The sequence below is a fragment of the Thermobia domestica genome, chromosome 6 (assembly GCF_964235325.1).
Source record: "Thermobia domestica chromosome 6, izTheDome1.hap1.1, whole genome shotgun sequence".
In the NCBI taxonomy this organism is placed as follows: Eukaryota; Metazoa; Arthropoda; class Insecta; order Zygentoma; family Lepismatidae; genus Thermobia; species Thermobia domestica.
The window spans coordinates 181,442,099-181,460,397 of NC_137459.1; the positions used below are offsets into that span (position 1 = coordinate 181,442,099).

Below are 18,299 nucleotides of genomic sequence, written 5' to 3' on the forward strand. Positions count from 1 at the left end.
GAATAGTCTCTGCACCTTCGTTGAGTATTGAAGTGCGTAGGTCTATATAGGTTTGCATTGAAATGAGCATTAATACACAACATCTGTTGAACATTACGGGGGGCTTGCGGACAGGTTTGCAGTACATTTTACGGGGTTCGATATTGTAACGATCCTAGCGAACTCCTCGGCCTTTCCGCACTGTACACTATAAGTTAAATTCGTGCTTAATTAAAACTATGTGTTTAAATTTAACACTGTTAACCGTTAATACCTGTGCACAACGGGCAACAATCCGCCAGTAATTTTTTATTTTTGCCCTTTGTTTTAGCGCCATAAATGTCTTTGTTCATAATTTTTTTTGTCTATGGTTTTGCATATACGTAGCGTGGACATTAAATTTTGACTTCTACGCCATATGGATCTAATTACAAACACACCTATAGAACGAACACAACAAACTTGGAATATATAGTTTATGTATGGAAAATCATACACGAGGCGCTGCACGGGAGAGCAGTGTGCATACATATGGCAGTCAACTTCCTAAGAAATTTATAATAATAATAATAATAATAATAATAATAATAATAATAATAATAATAATAATAATAATAATAATAATAATAATAATAATAATAATAATAACAGAAAACGAAACAGTTATTTACATAATGTATTTATTTAAGCATGGAAGTGCAATAGACTTAAGTTATTTCTCTCTCTCTCTCTCTTTGAAGGCAACAACCTTTAGGGTGCCAAGACGTAGAAAAGGACTTGTGGCACTCATGACTATAGAGTGGTGTGTGTTTGGCACATCGGGTTCCTTCGTTGTTAGCCCCAGCTTTCTAGACCGGATGCAGTTATTCCCGGTAGAAAATACAAGAAAATATACCTTTCTATTACTGTTAAAGTAAATAATTACACTCATTCCCTCAACGTGATACTTGTTTGTTTAACTGTATACAGACAGCTGATCCATGGGAGAATCGTTGATAATAATAAATAAAATAAACTCGACAAATATTCTTGTAATTTGCTGGGCACGCCAGTGTGCCTGTTATCCGGTTGTGGCACACTGGAATATAGGGTATGGCTTTCCAATTTTTCCCCTACTATTTTAACTGCTTCAATTGAAATTAATCTATAATAATAAGAGTGAATTTAGTCTTCTTACCCTTCGATTTAGAAATAAGGTCCGCTAGAATTGTATATTTAAAAAATAATAATACTCAGAATTTTATAGAGTAGTTTGTTTTATTCGAAATGACGTACTTCCTGCAACTGTTTGGGTTGGAATTATTTGAGATCAAATCTTTAAGTTTTACGACCCACGGTTATACCGACTAGGCTAAAGGACACGGTGATGATGAGAAATGAATGAAATGGTGGAATGAAGAAAGTGGGAGAAAACGGGAGAACCCCGAGAAAACCCATGCACATGGTGTTTGTCCACCACAAAATTCACTTGGCGCGAGCTGGGGTCGAACCAATTATCCCATGCACCAAAGGTGAACGCTTTATCACTGAGCCACCGCGGCCCCTCTGAAATTATTTATAGGAGAGAGTGACTACTTTATGAAAACTTGATATCGAACACATTTGTTTAAAAATACCAGCTTTTTGTGAAATATTGCTTAATATTCAGGAAAACCTAAGTCAATAAAATAATAATAATAATAATAATAATAATAATAATAATAATAATAATAATAATAATAATAATAATAATAATAATAATATAATAATAATAATAATAATAATCTTAAATTAAAAACTCTCTGGACCTAGTGCATTGGCACAATTTCACGAATTAAAAAGAGTTTGTTTACTTCTCATGTAAGTGTAGAAGGACTTAATCCCTGTTGCTTTCAATATACGAAGAAAGTGTCCAACTGTCAAATGATATGCTACATAAAATGCCCTATGCAACATAATGTAATATAGAGTCATCATTTCAGGTTGTCTAAAGAACACTTTCGTTTTAGCAAGAAAGGAAGAAAATAGAAAATACTCAGTTTTAACCTAGTAGAAAGTTTGCAGATTTAAGAGAAAATGTACAGAATTGTTGGATATTAAATGTAGTTCGGATTAATGGAGTAAGACACCGTAGTTCATTGTATGAAATATACTGGGAGTGACCAAGCCATTGCCTATGGAAATATCGAAAGAGATACGTTAATGGTGTTAGTTGCCAACTGTTGTAGAAATGAAAAATTTAAGGAAATCTCTAAAACTCTAAAATCACAGATCCAAATTGACTAACTGCTAAGTAAAACTGCTAAATTTGACTAAAGCAAAAAAAAAAAAAAGTCTTAATGACCTGTGTTACAGTTTCAGACACATCATTCTCATATCAAAACTACGATAGAAGTAAATTATGAATACAGGTGAATTTGCAGTTCTGGAATACCAACAAATGATTTTGCTAGATGTAAATTTTGGGAAAACATTTTTATAAGGTTTTAGATTTATTTATTGGTTTGTTTGTTTATTAGCTTCTCCATGCCGTAAACGTCGCGAACACCTAGTGGCCCACTTGCTGGTAAATAGCGATCCGTCAATATAGCGACGCGTCGAAGGATTGCCGCTAGTGTGCCACTAGTGGCAGGGATTCGTCGAGTCGAAGCAGATATCTAGAATCGGGGATATTGAAGTTACCACCACGTAACAGCGAGGACTTCATTTTGATCCCCGCTCCTTTGATTTGTCACGGAGAATCGCAAAGGGACCAACACGAACTGTCGCCAGTCATGTGCATGTGGTTATTATTATATATTACTTTTCCCTGACGAATTGTTATTATAAGGACAATACTTGAGCTCCGGGGGTCAAGAGTAACTCCTGCCTTTACATCATGAAGTGAAAAATCTTGAGATGGGTGCGTATAATTGTATGAAATAGTTGGCAACTGTCGCCGATCACTAGCAAGTGAATATGGGAGAACTATGAAAAAAGTAAATAGACGCTTGCCATGTTATTATAAAATTACATGACGAGTGCGTTTGATCTGATTCCAAACAGTTATCGTCAAATATACACGGTTAATGGAGCACTCTGATTAGAAATATTAAAAATACTTCAACGATTTATCACTCTACAAGCTGTGTCTTCATAATCGCCTCCGTGGCGAATTCGGAAGAACACGCAACTAATAACCCTAAGGTTGGTGGTTCACGCCCAGCTCAGGGCACTTTATTTTTACTTTTTTTAAAAATGTTTGTAGACTCACCTTAATGCAAAGACGATTTAACGTATTTTAGGGGAACAATTTTGTGGTTCGTTGGCGTTCCGTCGCTTCTCTGCCAGTGGTGGTATAATTTTCAAAGCGGAAGTGGAACCAATTTTTGGCTGCGGGACCACCAATTTTTGGGGACATGTCGCTAGTTGCCTATCGGTAGTCCACCGACGCTTACGGCATGGGGTTGTCCCCTCACAAGTGAGGCAGATTGTAATCGACCAAGAGTGTTTGGGAAAAATGGGAAACATCTTCCGACTTCGACTTCTGAATAATCCGTTTAGGATCAAGTCGAATCAAGGCTGCGTCACGGGAAGGTAGAACAAGTGAGGCAATCTTTCCAAGCACTACGCTGAAGAGCCTCTGTCTCATTCAAGACTTAGACTCTTCAGGAAAAGTAACAAGTTTATTACTTGTAATTTATTCTTTGAGTCAAAGTATTTTCCAATAAACCATCGTTTTGTAAGATATTTTTACGATTGTATACTATTAATTTCGAAAATTGTACACATAATATAATTTCCCATCATGGATTTAAAAAAATCAAAATTCGAACAAAGAAAGATCTTCGATCCACATGTCTCTTTCATTATTGACCCTTAATTTATTTTAGTCCTAGGCAAAGCGAATCGACGGGATGGCTCTAAGTGAAAACATTCATTTAGATGGTTAAGTAATCTGGAAATTCCTGCTGTTATTTCACGAAACACAACAAATCTTGAGAAACAAAAACAATTTTGCTTACCAGGGGAAGGGAGTAAATCATCTGCTTACGTTTGCTTAACTAGGAAGAAGGCAAGGGCGCCGATCCTAGGGGGCCGGGCCCCCCAAAGCTCATGTAGGCCCCCTTTGTATTTATGAATATACAATATTTGGCATAATTTGAATGCAATTTGCCTTAAAATCCTAATATATATCATCTGCATTTGAATGCCCTCCCAGAAAAAAAAATACAGAGAAATCGGCGCCCTTGGAAGAAGGTCTAGTGAAAGGAATAAAAATGTGATAACGTAATGTTTGAACAACTCTATCTAATGGAGAAAAGTAAATTAGTATTCAACACTTCTTTCAATTTTAAGCATTTCAAAGATTCTCGTAATTTAGTAGCGTCCAGGATTTGCATTTTTGAAGTACGGGTACTCTATCAATACCTTAACGTTTCAGACCACGCACTTAAGCCGCTTTGCCACAAGAGGCACATAGGAGTTTTTCTTTCGATTTCCTTAGGAATATTGAGAATGGTATGACTTTTAAAACTATGTTTAAAAAAAGAATACATATCGACACAATAAGATGATAATCTAATACCTAGGAAATATATTGAATTGTTTTTCATTTGTTCTCACGCTACCAAAACAGTATTTATTTTTTTATTCCAGCCTTTTAATATAAGCATTTCACACTATTGTCTGTTCTAGGACAATACAATTCTAGTTCATGTATATGCTAGCTTTGGAAATACAGTAGAATTTCGCTTATCCGAAATAAACAGGCAGGCAGAACGCTGGATAATATGGATGTGTTAAGAAAAGACCTGTTAAAAGTAAAATTTATGATATAATTTTACATATTACACATCTAATAATAATGTTTTATAACAAATAACTGCACTGCACTGAATCAGGGACGTATCCAGCGTGAGGGCCTGAGGGCTGTCCCCCTCCGAAACTCAAGCACTTTTTAATAAACATGCTTTTACCCTTTTGAGATTCTTTTATATCAGTTTACTAATAGTCAGTGTCCAAACTTTGGGCAATGTGCTGTCTTGTTATAATTCTAAGAACATACCATAATGCCATTATACCATTTGGAATTAAAGAACAGGAATTAAATAGGATTAACATTTTGTTTCCGTTCTGTTTTTAACTTTAGTATATTAGAATGATACACTCAATGCTCAATGTCTTCTTGCTATTTTTGTTATGTGATATACGTAGCAGACAGTTTTCTTTAGTTACATTTCTCTCGAAAATATGTTTCATTTTGTTTGTGCTATAATGCAGTTTCCAAAGTAAACCGGTTTATAAATGAAAAGTAGGAAAAAGTTTAAGAGAAATACAGAACTGTTGCATTATTATTATTATTATTATTATTATTATTATTATTATTATTATTATTATTATTATTATTATTATTATTATTGATATTGATATTTTTAAAACATTAGAATTACGTGCTTACGAGGATTCGTGTTGGGCCCCCTCCGAATAGAAAACCTGGATACGTGTCTGCACTGAATGATAGATGTATGAGCCAACGTGTAGACGGGCGCGCTAGGCGGTATACTCCAAAGCATGAAAAATAGATTAAGACCACAACTTGCAGTTCTTCTTGCCGATTGGTACTTTCTGCAATGATATATCGGATCATACGGTATGTGTAACAAAGGATGGTCGGATAAGCGAGACCATGGTGTATTGGTGTTTCACGCACCTAAATCTGTAAAATGTTTGTATAAACGATTATCTTTCACTCCCTAGATAAATTTGTGGATATGATCACACACCTTGCCTCATAAAGTATAGTCTTATAAAGAAAAAAATATTTTTTTAGCTAAAAGCTAAAGGAAAGTCAACTTCAGTAATTTACTTTAGTTTTTTTTTAAATATTGGCAAACTAGTCCATTTCATCACGATAAATCACGTTTGATACTAAGATGTCTTTTTCTGTCCGTATATATCCTTTACATTTTGTTGGAGACAAAATTGTTATTTTCCCAAGAAAACAGGGTGAGAGAAGCTATACAACATGAACTGAAAACAATAGCTATTACCAATAATACTGTAATCCTGGATATCAATAAGTTGTCCTTAGTATATTGCTTCGGTTCTTATTAATATGAAAATTATAATGTTTTGTAAAAAAAAAAAGGGATAGGATGGGATTCGATGTGGTGTCAAAGTAATAAAATATCTACGAGTCCGCCACTCTATCCACCTAACCACAGAGGCTACGTTGTGTTTGTTCTTTTTTTCTTAAGAAATAATCTTCATAACCATGGTGCGTATCGCTTCGAACCTTAACATAAGAGTTTTTCTGTTTAATTCTATATTTTCGTACGACATCTTAGTTACAGAAGCTAATTTATATTTGGCAGGCAATCTACACACTAGGTTTTAACCAATAAATGCAACATTTTAGTCCAGTATCCAGTTTCTTGATCCATCTCCTCGACTCCCCTACTGAATTCCCTCCGCAATCGTGCTGTGCTACTGAAAAAATCCCTAGAAATCATCGTTGCCAGTATACCCAAAACCGAGCATAATTTTGTTTTTTGTTTATATTTTTATTATTTTATTATATTTTTTGGAAATATCTCCTTAGATGGATTGCTCTCTATTATCTCCACATACTAATAACTCAATTTTACCCATAAACGTAAGGAAAAAGGAATAAATGCGGAAAATCGTGAGTTACAGTATACGCGCAATTTTTTTTTTTTTTGCGCATGGGAGTACCAATGTCCTGGACTCCTAATCCCATCATAGGTCAATAACAGATCACGTGATCATACTAATATTTGACAATGATTCACCCAATTCTAAGAACAATTATTAATTTGACAATAAGAAGTGTACTCCTCCCAAAATTTAAGATTGGTACAAAAATACACCTGTGTCTTATGAAAAAGTAATAAATCCTGTACTCATTCAATGATAAAACCATATCAAAAAGATAAAATAGGTCAATAGCCTTAAAATTTGAATAGCTGGTCATAAGAGAAACACCAACTTTTTATTTGATAATTCCCAAATTTAAGGAATGGTTCTATGTACCCCAACAAAATTTAAAGGGAACATAAAAATATAAAGGTGATAAATCTCTGTACACATTCATCCTTATCAAAAGACTCATTTACATTTTTGACAATTTTTTACCCCTGAAAGGAAACGAAATTTATAAGAACCTATATTATTATACCAAATTGGGCAATTTCCTAACTTTGAGGGTGAGCCAATGTACCTCTGCCAAATTTTAAGATGGAAGCATCGACGAATCTATATCTTAAGAAATAAAATAGGCCCCTGAACACATTCATATATTCATATAAGGTAATAAAACCGCATCAAAGGGTTCAATAATCTCCAAAATTTGCATTTTTAACATTTTTTATCCATAAAAGGGAACAAATGGACCACTCAAATTTATACTAATACATATTAGGCTCCTATAGTACTATATTAAATGTTTAAATTTGACAATTTCCAAAATTTAAGGTAGAGGCCAATGTACTACTTCCAATTTTCCAACGAATGCACCAATGCATCTATATCTTAAGAAATAAAATAGACTCCTATACATGCGCATATAATCATATAAGATAATAAGACCTCATCAAATGAAATAAAATGGGTTAATAACCTCCAAAATTTGATTTTTTGGTAGTACTTTACCAGTGAAAGGGAACGAGGTGGACCATCCAAATTTATAGTGGTACATATTGAAGTCCTGTAATATGATACCAAATGCTTATATTAAACAATTTCTAAAATTGAGTGGATGTGCCAAGGTACCACTCCCAAATTTTTAAAGTGTTGCATCAATGTACCCATGTCCTATGATAGGAAATTAACCCTTATACATGACCATATAACCATATACGCTAATAGGATCTCATCAAAGGCGATAAATTAGGCCAAAAGCCAAACACGTGGTACAACATATAGCTTATTTTTATACTTGGCAATTTTTTACCCATGAAAGGGAATTAGATGGATCACCCAAATTTATCCAGATAAATGTTGAGGCCCTGTACTATGATACCGAATGCTTAAATTGGAAAATTTCCAAATTTGAAGGAGTGGGCCAAGGTACCCCTCCCAAAAATTTAAAGGAGTGCACCAATATACCCATGTCTTATGATAGGAAATGAACACCTATACATGACCATATAACCATATAAGGTAATAGGACCTCATCCAAGGAGATAAATTAGGTCGAAAACCAAACACGTGGTACAACGTATTGCTTTCGTTTATATTTTGGCAATTTTGTACCCGTAAAAGAGAACGAGGTGGACCACCCAAATTTATCATTATACATATTAGGGTCCAGTACTATGATAGCAAATATTTAAATTTTACAATTTCCAAAATTTAGGTGGTGGGTCAAGGTACCCCTCCCAAAATTTTAAAGGGGTGCATCAATATACCCATATCTTATGAAAGCTAATGGACCCCTGTATACGCCCATATAACTATATAAGGTAATAACACCTCATCAAAGGGGATAAATTATGTCAAAAACCTCCGAAATTTAAATTTTTGGCAATTTTTTACCCATGAAAGGTAACGAGAGACCTCCAACACTACCAGAGGTACATACCATCGTCCTAGGCTACCATACCAAATTTTTAGATTTGGCAATTTCCCAAATTTAAGGAGGGTGGTCCTATGTACCCCTGCCAAAATTTAGGGGGTGGGCCAAGGTACCCCTGCCAAAATTTAGAGGGGGTGGTCCTAGGTACCCTTAGGTCATTGACCCCAGGCCAAGGTCATTGACCTTTGACCTATGACCTTTGACCTTTGACTCGGCGCAATATACTTCGGGGCATACTACTGCAGCTGTATATTACGCAAGCAACTTTCAGACCGTAAAGGAAGTAGTAAATTGTCTGTATGAAGAGATGCCTCGTCAATTCTCATAACACAACAACTGTTGAACAATGATGTGTGAAATGATTTAGCTTTCATTGCTACCCAGTATTCAATTTTGCCAGGCATTGGACCGCGGTGGCTCAGTGGTATAGCGTTCAGCTGTGGTGCTTGAAATCCCGGGTTCGATCCCAGCCCCCGCCAAGTGAACTTTGTGGTGAACTATCACCGTTCCCGTGGGTTTTCTCGAGGTTCTCCCGTTTCCTCCCACATTCTTCATTCCACCACTTCATTCATTACTCATCATCACCGTCTCCTTTAGCCTAACCGGCATAACAATGGGACGTAAAACTCAAACAATTCATTTCATTTCATCTTGAGCAACTCTCTGGAACATTTTCAATCTGTAGTGTACAAAATTTGCTATGTGCCCGGTGCCAAGGGCCAGGTAGTTCGTGAGAAATGTGAGAGAGTTATTGCAGCTAATAAGGACTTGGATAAACTAAAAACAATTTGACAAGTGTTGAAAGACGAACATATGCTCAATGAATTTGATCCACATGTCCTTACTTGCTTCAAATATGCTCCGGTTACATCCGTGGAAGTAGAACGATCGTTCTCTATTTTACAAACGTGCATTACCAGATCGAAGACATGAAACCTCAACCGGCTGAAAACCTCAAAAAATACCTTGTTATCATGTACAATCAGGATGAACAATACCTCGTGTCGACAAACTTTAAGAATGTATTCAATTAAAATACGCGGAACAATTTATCTTTTTATTCGAAATCTGCCAATATTTCATCTTCTGACTGTTGCGTGTTGTGGTTTGAACTGCTGTGTGTACAAATCAAATGTAAATTACGAACTGCCGTTTGTACTTTGTAGTGAAAAAATGCCGTAAAACTTTGGACTGCTATGATAAAGTGTTGTAAAACGCTGGACTGCTGTGTATACTGATAAAGTGTATAAAATTTGGACTGCTATGTGTAGTGATAAAGTGAAGAATAACGCTAAAAAGGTGATTTATTTACGTTACGCGTGCAGTTTTTCTATACGAATCCATAGTATAATTAGTAGTAGCAGCAGCAGTAGTAGTAGTAGTATTTGGAGTAGGAGTAGGACTAGAAGTAGTAGGAGTAGAAGTAGGAATTTGTTAGAAGCCCCGTAGTGATCGTTTTGTTCCACCATGACCCCCATGATATAAATTTAACCGAAGCTGCCTCTTCCATTTTCTTCTTCTCCAATTTCAACAAAGTGTCAGTTTTCTTCTATTACTATAATAAACTATATATATCGCAAACTGCGACCGATCAGTAACGTGTCTTTAGTTTTTATGGCTAGGGCCGCGAGGGAGAAAAATATGCTTGCTGGGTCTTTGCTGATGCAATAAGGTTCCTAAGAAGAAGAAGAACAAGAAGAAGAAAACTAATTTCCCCCAACATAACGCTTCGAGGAGTTCGACAGTGGTCGTTTATTGCCAGTGCCTCGTGCCTGGCGGTACTCTGTGAGGAAGAGAGGAGTGGGATTTCCTATACACCTACACTACAATTACACTTTCTTTTATATTTAAACGTACATACATCTCCTTCTTTTTAATACTCTTTTTTTTTTCATTTTCCACTTCCCATTGTTCTCAAACTTTTTGCCCTGTTCAACTTGGCTTTCAGCCCTCTTTCACTTCTTTTCCGATTTTGATCTTTTCCTGCCTTTGACCTTTTGCTCGATTGTGTCCTTTCTTCCCAATTGTATCCTGTATGCTATTCAATTTTGTTCCTGAATCTCAAAACATCCGTGTGAGGTACACATAAAGACAATTTTGCTTTACTTTAGCTCACATGACATGAATGATGGTGCACCTACCTATTTGACCGATAATGGTTTTAAGACAAGACAATACATGCCGCTTCGGTTGCTCATTGGACATCTGTTTGGAGCATTTGAGTTTTTCTAAATGCTAAATTTTACGTCTTCGTATTCCTTGGGATATAATCAAGCCTTCTTAGTGTGAAATGACATTTGTATGTGTATAATATATCGCCACTGTGAAAACAAGAGAACTAAGTGTTCTGAGAGTAGTAAGAATTTGAACAATATTGAATTAATAAGTAATTAACATATACTTAAGTGTGGCCAGATTCACATAAGGAAGGAATTAGTTTATTCTGACGGCGGACCTGAAGAAATTAGAGAATATGCCACTGCCTGCTGCTCTTGTTGCTCGATTGGCAAAACGTGGGATTCTTAAATCTGATACTCGCGAAACAGGTAAAGAAAATTAATATTTGAGTTTTTAAATACTAGTGACATTTTTAGTAAATTTAGTGCAAGGATAATTATTTTGCCATTTTTGTGTTTAACTCAAATTGTTCTTTTGAATTCATTTATCTGTTTTATGGCTCTATCAATCTACGGGATTTGTTTAGATGTGGGGGACCGGAATTAAGTGAAAAACAGAATTTACAGTCTGAGAAATGAGGTGATGCTACATAAGGGTAATTGATTTGTGTGTAATTTGGAGAGGCGAATGGAATAAAAGTAAACTACGAAGTAAAATGTAAGATAAGCTATAGGAACTACTGAAAGCGGAAACATACGTAAGTACGTATGAATACCTTCTTCATACCTATCCTAACCCGAAGACAAACTGAAATTAGAGTAATTTTAAAATTGTGTTTTACTCAAAACAGCTGGCACCCCCAAACTAAACATGTGCCCAATCTACCAATTTAGGTTTTATTAAGCTCGTGATGTACTCTCAATTGTCGTACATATTTAGTCTAACTTCGTTACTAAGATGCTTGACAAACATCTTGGCACTTGAGGGCGGCGCTCCAAGTTCCCTTTAAATGCTGGTAGCAAATGAGAGACCAGCGGTATTGCCACGTTTATTTTGCACACATCCAGGTCTATTTCCTGTCACCTGATCGCGCTGTAGTTCGTCTGCTTAGCCTTAAACCCCTTTACCACTTGGCAACGTCGCGCCAGAGTTTGCGTCTTCTTTTAGCTGAAATGCCAAGATGTTTGTCACAGGCTTTATATGCGATTATGGGAGTCAAGCCACTTCATTTCTTCTGCTTGCAACCTAAGTTCAAGGATCTAACAGCCACATTTTCGGTTTTTAACAAAGCTATATATACAAAGCATATGCCGGTGTACGTTTCACTTTATTTATCTAAATAAATGTTTTAACTACCGCAAATAGCGGACCCGAGATACCAAATTTACGTACTAAAGTTTATACGTTTAATTTACACAGTATTGCCGAGCGAGCGTTAGCGAGTGAAGGCGGGTTAGAGGACCGCAGGGAACGTTGTTTTCTGTCTTTATTACTGCTCAGTGAAAAGGGGGACCAGTAATCTAAAACCTTGCCGTTTCAAACCCATTGTTTTATTAACCTAGGACTGTATGCTTCATTAATAATGGGAAACACAACAATATAGAGCGAAAGTTAAGAGAACAGTTGCATCTGAACCAGACGTGGTGAAATGCGACAAAATTTTGGGTGCTTTCATTATATAGGGGCTTAAGTTTGTAAAATGCACGGAAAAAATGTTACTTGATTTTACAGTACAGTAGGAGTGTATAAGGGATAAAATTATATACGCCTAGGAATTTTACCTGTTACGTGTATAATAAGGTAAAATATGAACCCAATAATTAAGACATGATGAAGAGTAGTGGTGTGTGAAGGCAGTATACAAGTGATCATAAAAGTGTTACAAGGCTTGTGTGTTGTGATATATAAAATGTCTTTCCACTATCCTTGTTATGCGTATACCCTCCACCGCTGACGCGCCTGCTCGTACGGACGCACCCTCTCGCTACCTCTGGAGCCACTGTGCTGCACTCCTACTCTGACACGGTTAACTAGCGTTCGTGATTTTTAATATCCACCTCCTACAGGTTGGTTTGGGTTTCTAAGATGATTCGTGTTTTATGCCGTTTGTAACCCCTCCTTTATATTTAGCCTTTCTAAGGTCAATCTGACCCCATTCATTCAACTCCTTTCGTAAGAAACACTTTCTATGGAAGTAGGCCTAAGAGTGCGTTTCCTGCTCAGCGAAGTCATATTTCATGAATATAAATAATCCTTTGTTTGGCAACCTAGTACAGAAAAGAATTATTTTCGTATGCGTTTTGTAATTTTTAATATCATCGGGACATGTTTTGTGCAACGGCACGGATTATTGGAATTGAGCGAAAAGTGTGGGGAACGGAGGAAGGCTTTGGCAATTAAAGGAACAGTTGCATATTCAAATGTGGACATCGTGTTGATGATGTGAATAAAGAGTGAGCAAATGGAAAATGATTTATCAGAGTACGAATTGAAGTCCTTTACCACAACGGATTTTTTTTTTTTTTTTTTTTTTTTACCGATATCCTAGTTTACGCGCCTATTCACCGTCGGTGACGTGGTGCTCCATACAGACCCACCCCCTCACTTACACTCGGTCCCCCTGTCTGTACATACCAAACACCCAATAAAACTAATCATGAGGCTGACGTGCTAAAGTCAAACTGAGTGTAATAAATCAAAACACGCATTGTCGAGTGCCTAGAATCTGTGCAGGTGTGATATATCAATATATATTTTCGTAATTGGACTCAACCCGAACGAACTTTTGCAATTTGTAGAACACAAGTTAATGGAAAACGACTTAATGTAAAAATTCAGTAAACAAGTAAACGTACAACAGATGTGAAAATTACATTTTTACTACTAAAATATCAGGACAGGAAAAATGTGATGAGAAAAAGAAAGTAATAGTTTTACATTTTATTTTTTTCAAAGAATGTCTGCGAAGAAAATATAGAAACAGTAGTTTTCGTTGTGCTGTTAGATGAAATGAGCAAGATAAGAAGCAATCAATACAGGAAATCACATACTTACGATAGGAGTCGCGAATAGTTTAATAAATTTTAGAGCCAGGCTCCTTCTAATCCCCATAGATACAGACCACATAAAAGCATTCTTATTACAGCTTAACGTGGAATCCAAAGTACATCTGTTCCTGCCTGGAATTGAGCCCGGGTCTCCCGCGCCGAAGACGCATACGATAACCATATAACTGCAGTGGAGCTCGTTGGCGTTGGCATGACATACTTGAATCCGATTGGTGTTGAGATAGTATATGACTTTGATCCCTTGTTAAACTGTAGGCTAACCTTTGCTAATCTCACTGTTGGAATGAGACGCCGAAGCACAGTCAAACTGGTCGAGTTTTCTTATGACCATTGCGATTTACTAAATTTCTAAGAGACGCTAGACTATTTAATAATAATCACATATAATATCGTTTCATCTGTGGGTTGTAGACAGATCTCTCGTATGGTCATATGATTACCGTAACCTGCGAGATTCCGGATTCAATTGTCATCGGGACTTTTTATATATAACAAGCATTGTGTGGCAAGTGAGATTCCACTTACATTGAGAGGTAGTCAACTCTGGTGCTGGAAGAGAGGATTAAAAGCCCTATGGACGTATGTGGTGATTGCACATCATAGACATAAAAGCTGTACACATATGGTCAGTCATTCTTAAGCTCTCGTGTCAAGTTTAGTTTATTGATCGCAGATAGGAAAATATTTATTCATGATTGGTCTTGTAAAGTTTGATTATATTTCTTTATTTGCTGGTAGAAAACTTCGTACCTTTAAAGTTCGCAAAACTCTAGCCTATGGAGTTTCTTCGGGTGCTTTCGTATAATGTCTGCATTATCTATGAGTTTTAGTGATGTTACGATTTTCCTAGTAATATACTTTTTTAAGTGTTTCACACATTCTAAATCCTATGGATGAAATGTAAGTAGAGACAGAAAACCTATCATAACTGTCGCTTACCTTGCACACTGTCCAGTTTCTTGTAGGGTGTTTTCTGTTAAAAAAATCAAATTCGATGAGAAGCGCCTAGCGTTACTAAGGACACAAAGGAAAGCTAAGATATAACAGAGAATGAGTATATATGATGCTTTATTGATTGCAGGTTTAATAGGAATGTCAGTAACGACCTTGTTTGTCTCCATCACGATATGGGATACTGATTCGTCAACCCTTCAGAGATATGTAAAATGATAATAATTCTACATTTTACAATTAACTGTTGCCTGTTTACTATGTTTTAGTATGCGATTACGTATTACAAGTGTTGATACATTAGAATGCAGGGTTAATATTAGGGTATTTAGTGTTACTTATTTTGCCTTGTGCGTATGTGTGTAAGTTTGAATGATATAAAATTTAGTAGTGGAGCACCTACAAAATATCTGAGCAGGTGCGAGCTGAGCGAAGTTGTGAATTAAAATCCCCACTTAGAAGTATCTCCTATATGTTGCTTTGGCAGGAGATACTGTACTTTTAGGTGTGAAAATTAGTGACGAAATATTTTGGGATTTATCTTTGGTCCCAAAGGAAATTTGAATATTGGTGTCTTTATTTATATTATTAATGTTGTAGCAGGCTGGCTGGTGTTAATTAAAATGAAAAATGGCACGATAATCTAAACATTATGGTGATGTTTCTCATATCTCAAACCTTCTACGTTAATTGTATGTAACTTTTGCCTGTAATCAATAGATCTTGGATTCAATTTTCGGCGGGGCAACGAAATTTCTGTCAGGTGGAAACCGAGTAATGGTTCGAATGTCACTTTAAGCAGTAGGTCCTTTCCTTTATAACCTTACTGTTACATACGGATGTTAAACCTGAACAAAGCAAATGGGAAACCAGAGTTTACTTTAATTATATACAGTTACGACTCTGAAGGGAATTCACATCGGTAAAACTTTAAATTTTATCGCTACACGCTAAGCGAAGAAAGCTGATCAAATATACTGTCTCATATACAGCTGTTTGAAGTTGTCTACTGCTTGTATACAGTATATTGATAACATTATCCAAAATTTGTTGACGGCATCTGTAGCTTATCAATTTGACTTTTAAGTTTTAATTTTCTTTGGTGATATATACATACTAAATTTTTAATTTCTTTCAAATTAAGATCTTTTCTCATACACTACAAACCCAGGAAACATGAATGTAAGTAAGTGATTTATTGAAATCAAAATACAGTATTTTCTGGATATGCATGTGTATGAATGGCTTGGAGCCAGAGTGAACTGAAATAACTCACGTGTTTATTCACTTTTATTGATATGCAGATCAACTTAAGTCGCTGTATTTCAGACTCAAGTCTACAAACGAAGTTGGACTAAATTAGATCTTTACTCTTTAGTATTTTGTTCATGTATTTTAATAATGTGTATAACTGTGCGATGATTTCACTTATGGAGTTTTGTATCATTTTGTCCTCCTTAAAATATTCACAAGTCGCACATCGTACTTCTAGCAAAGATCAGCGCATCGTACTTCTATCAAGTGTCCTCCATGGACCAGTCGACTTTGTAATCAGTGAGTCCCGGCTTCGAGTCCAGGTGGAGGACAGTTTCTTTTGGTGCAAACGGAGTGGTGGTTCGATCCCAGTTTAAATTGTAGGTCCCGTCCTTCATAACCTCGCTGTTGCATGCGGACGTTAAGGTCAAACAAACTTATTTCTATCCATATGTAATCTAAATAAATAAATGGAATCTATTTATACCAAGGAACTGTTTTCTCATTTTTTAACGTGGATTTTTGCCTACTTTGTATTGTAGTGTATTACAGTGAAAACAAAATTGTATTGTTGAGTTCGGGCAAAAAATTTACATTCTTTCTGCGAATATTGTAGTATTATTTTCTTTACTATCATTACTTCCAGTTTATGCATGATTCAAGATACACATTTCCAATGTATTCTCTGTGACGTCACACTTTGGTGATCCCATTCTCAGTAAACTGCATGGAGAGATTAAGGAGCAAATAGGAAAACATGCCTTAATAAAAGACAGTAATGGTAGGCAAACATCATCATCGATGGAGTAGTCGATAGTTTGGCAGATACACTACTCGTGAGTCCATGATTAATTGCACGTTGCTATACTTGATTATTCCATTCCTCTACGTTATCCTCTTCTCTCTTGTGCTCTTATAATACATCTCCTGGTTGGGCATAGACTTATACGCTTGACTGTTTTAAGACAATAAAGACTAATATTCTAATTTATTAATAAGTTTGAAAATTATTCTGAAATTTGGGTGCAGCAACAGAACCTTGTAACTCTGTCATTTCAACAGGGTTCCCTTTTGAATTTAGTGAATTAGATTTTTAATTACTCAGTTTGGAAACTAATTTACAAGTAACTTTGACGGATATACGGAAAAAAGGACAAAGTTTCGTAAATAATTACAGTAGAACCGTTGGTGTTTTGTGGAAACAATTTGCTTATTATATGATGTTGAAACCAATTAAACAGGGTTATTTATTTATTTATTTATTTATTTATTGAAACTCCCTAACCGCCAAAGTTCGGAAAATATTATTTTGAATCATCTGGAAGTACAGAAGCTCCTTCTGGTAATTTAATAGTGAGTAGTTTGTCTTTCTTCCTTTAAGATATAAATACTTTTCTTGGGTGAGGTTTCTAGTCATCATCCTCATAGGTATTCTGCCTTTATTGGCAGATCACTTGCCGCAGCTAAGAAGCTTCCATGCTCCACGGTCCTCCGCTAACCTTTTCGTCTTAACGTATGATCTTTCTGTTTTTATATCATCCATTAATTGTAGTCTCGTTCTCCCCCTCCCTCTCTTTCCCGCCACCATACCCTCTAGTATGTTCCTCATGATACAATTTCTTCTTAGGCAATGTCCCAACCAGTTTCTCTTCCTGTTCTTAATATCTAAAAGCGGTCTTTTCTCCCCCACCATTTCAAACACACACTCATTCGTTTTTCGCTCGACCCAACTAATTCTTTCCATTCTTGTCCACACCCACATTTCGAAAGCTTCCAGTTGATTTTCATCACTTTTGCGTAATGTCTACGTTTCCGCCCCATACAGTACAACACTGCACACAAAGCATTTTATGAGTCTTTTTCTCAACTCTCTATTCAAGGCCTCACAAAACATTTTTCTTCCTCCTAAAGGCTTCTTTCGCTATTTCTATCCTTGCTTTTATTTCACGCTCGCACTTCATATCATTACTAAAAATACTACCCAGATATCGAAAACTATTCACTTGTTCTATTTGCTCCCCTCCCAGTTTTATATTTGACACAAACCTCTTTGTTCCAATCACCATGGTTTTTGTCTTTCTAACATTTATTTTCATCCCATATTCTTCAAAGCCCATCCTCAGGATTTCCGTTTCAGATTCTACAACAAGCTCCATATCGTCTGCAAATCTTATGCATCTAATCATTCTACCGAAATGCCGTCATCATCATGTAGGCTATTTTTCACTATCTCTTCTAGATAGACATTAAATAGTGTTGGCGAGAGGCAGCATCCATGTCGAACTCTCCTTCCAACTGCACTCTCTTCCGTCAGTTTTTCCGCTATCCTAACACTTACTTGTTGGTTAATGTATAAGTTTCTTATGAGTCTT

At 36.1% G+C, this 18,299-nt stretch overlaps 1 protein-coding gene across 1 annotated transcript in view; it reads left to right on the plus strand.

Annotated features, from left to right (window-relative positions):
* The first annotated feature begins 10,746 nt into the window (after positions 1-10,746).
* The window catches only part of LOC145688347 (polyglutamine-binding protein 1-like), a 74,510-nt gene continuing 66,957 nt past the window's right edge, over positions 10,747-18,299 (plus strand). Inside the window, exon 1 of the mRNA XM_081762488.1 lies at positions 10,747-11,082. Coding sequence (XP_081618614.1) covers positions 11,010-11,082 — 73 coding nt within the window. The 5' untranslated portion in view covers positions 10,747-11,009. The remainder of the gene's footprint in view (positions 11,083-18,299) is intronic.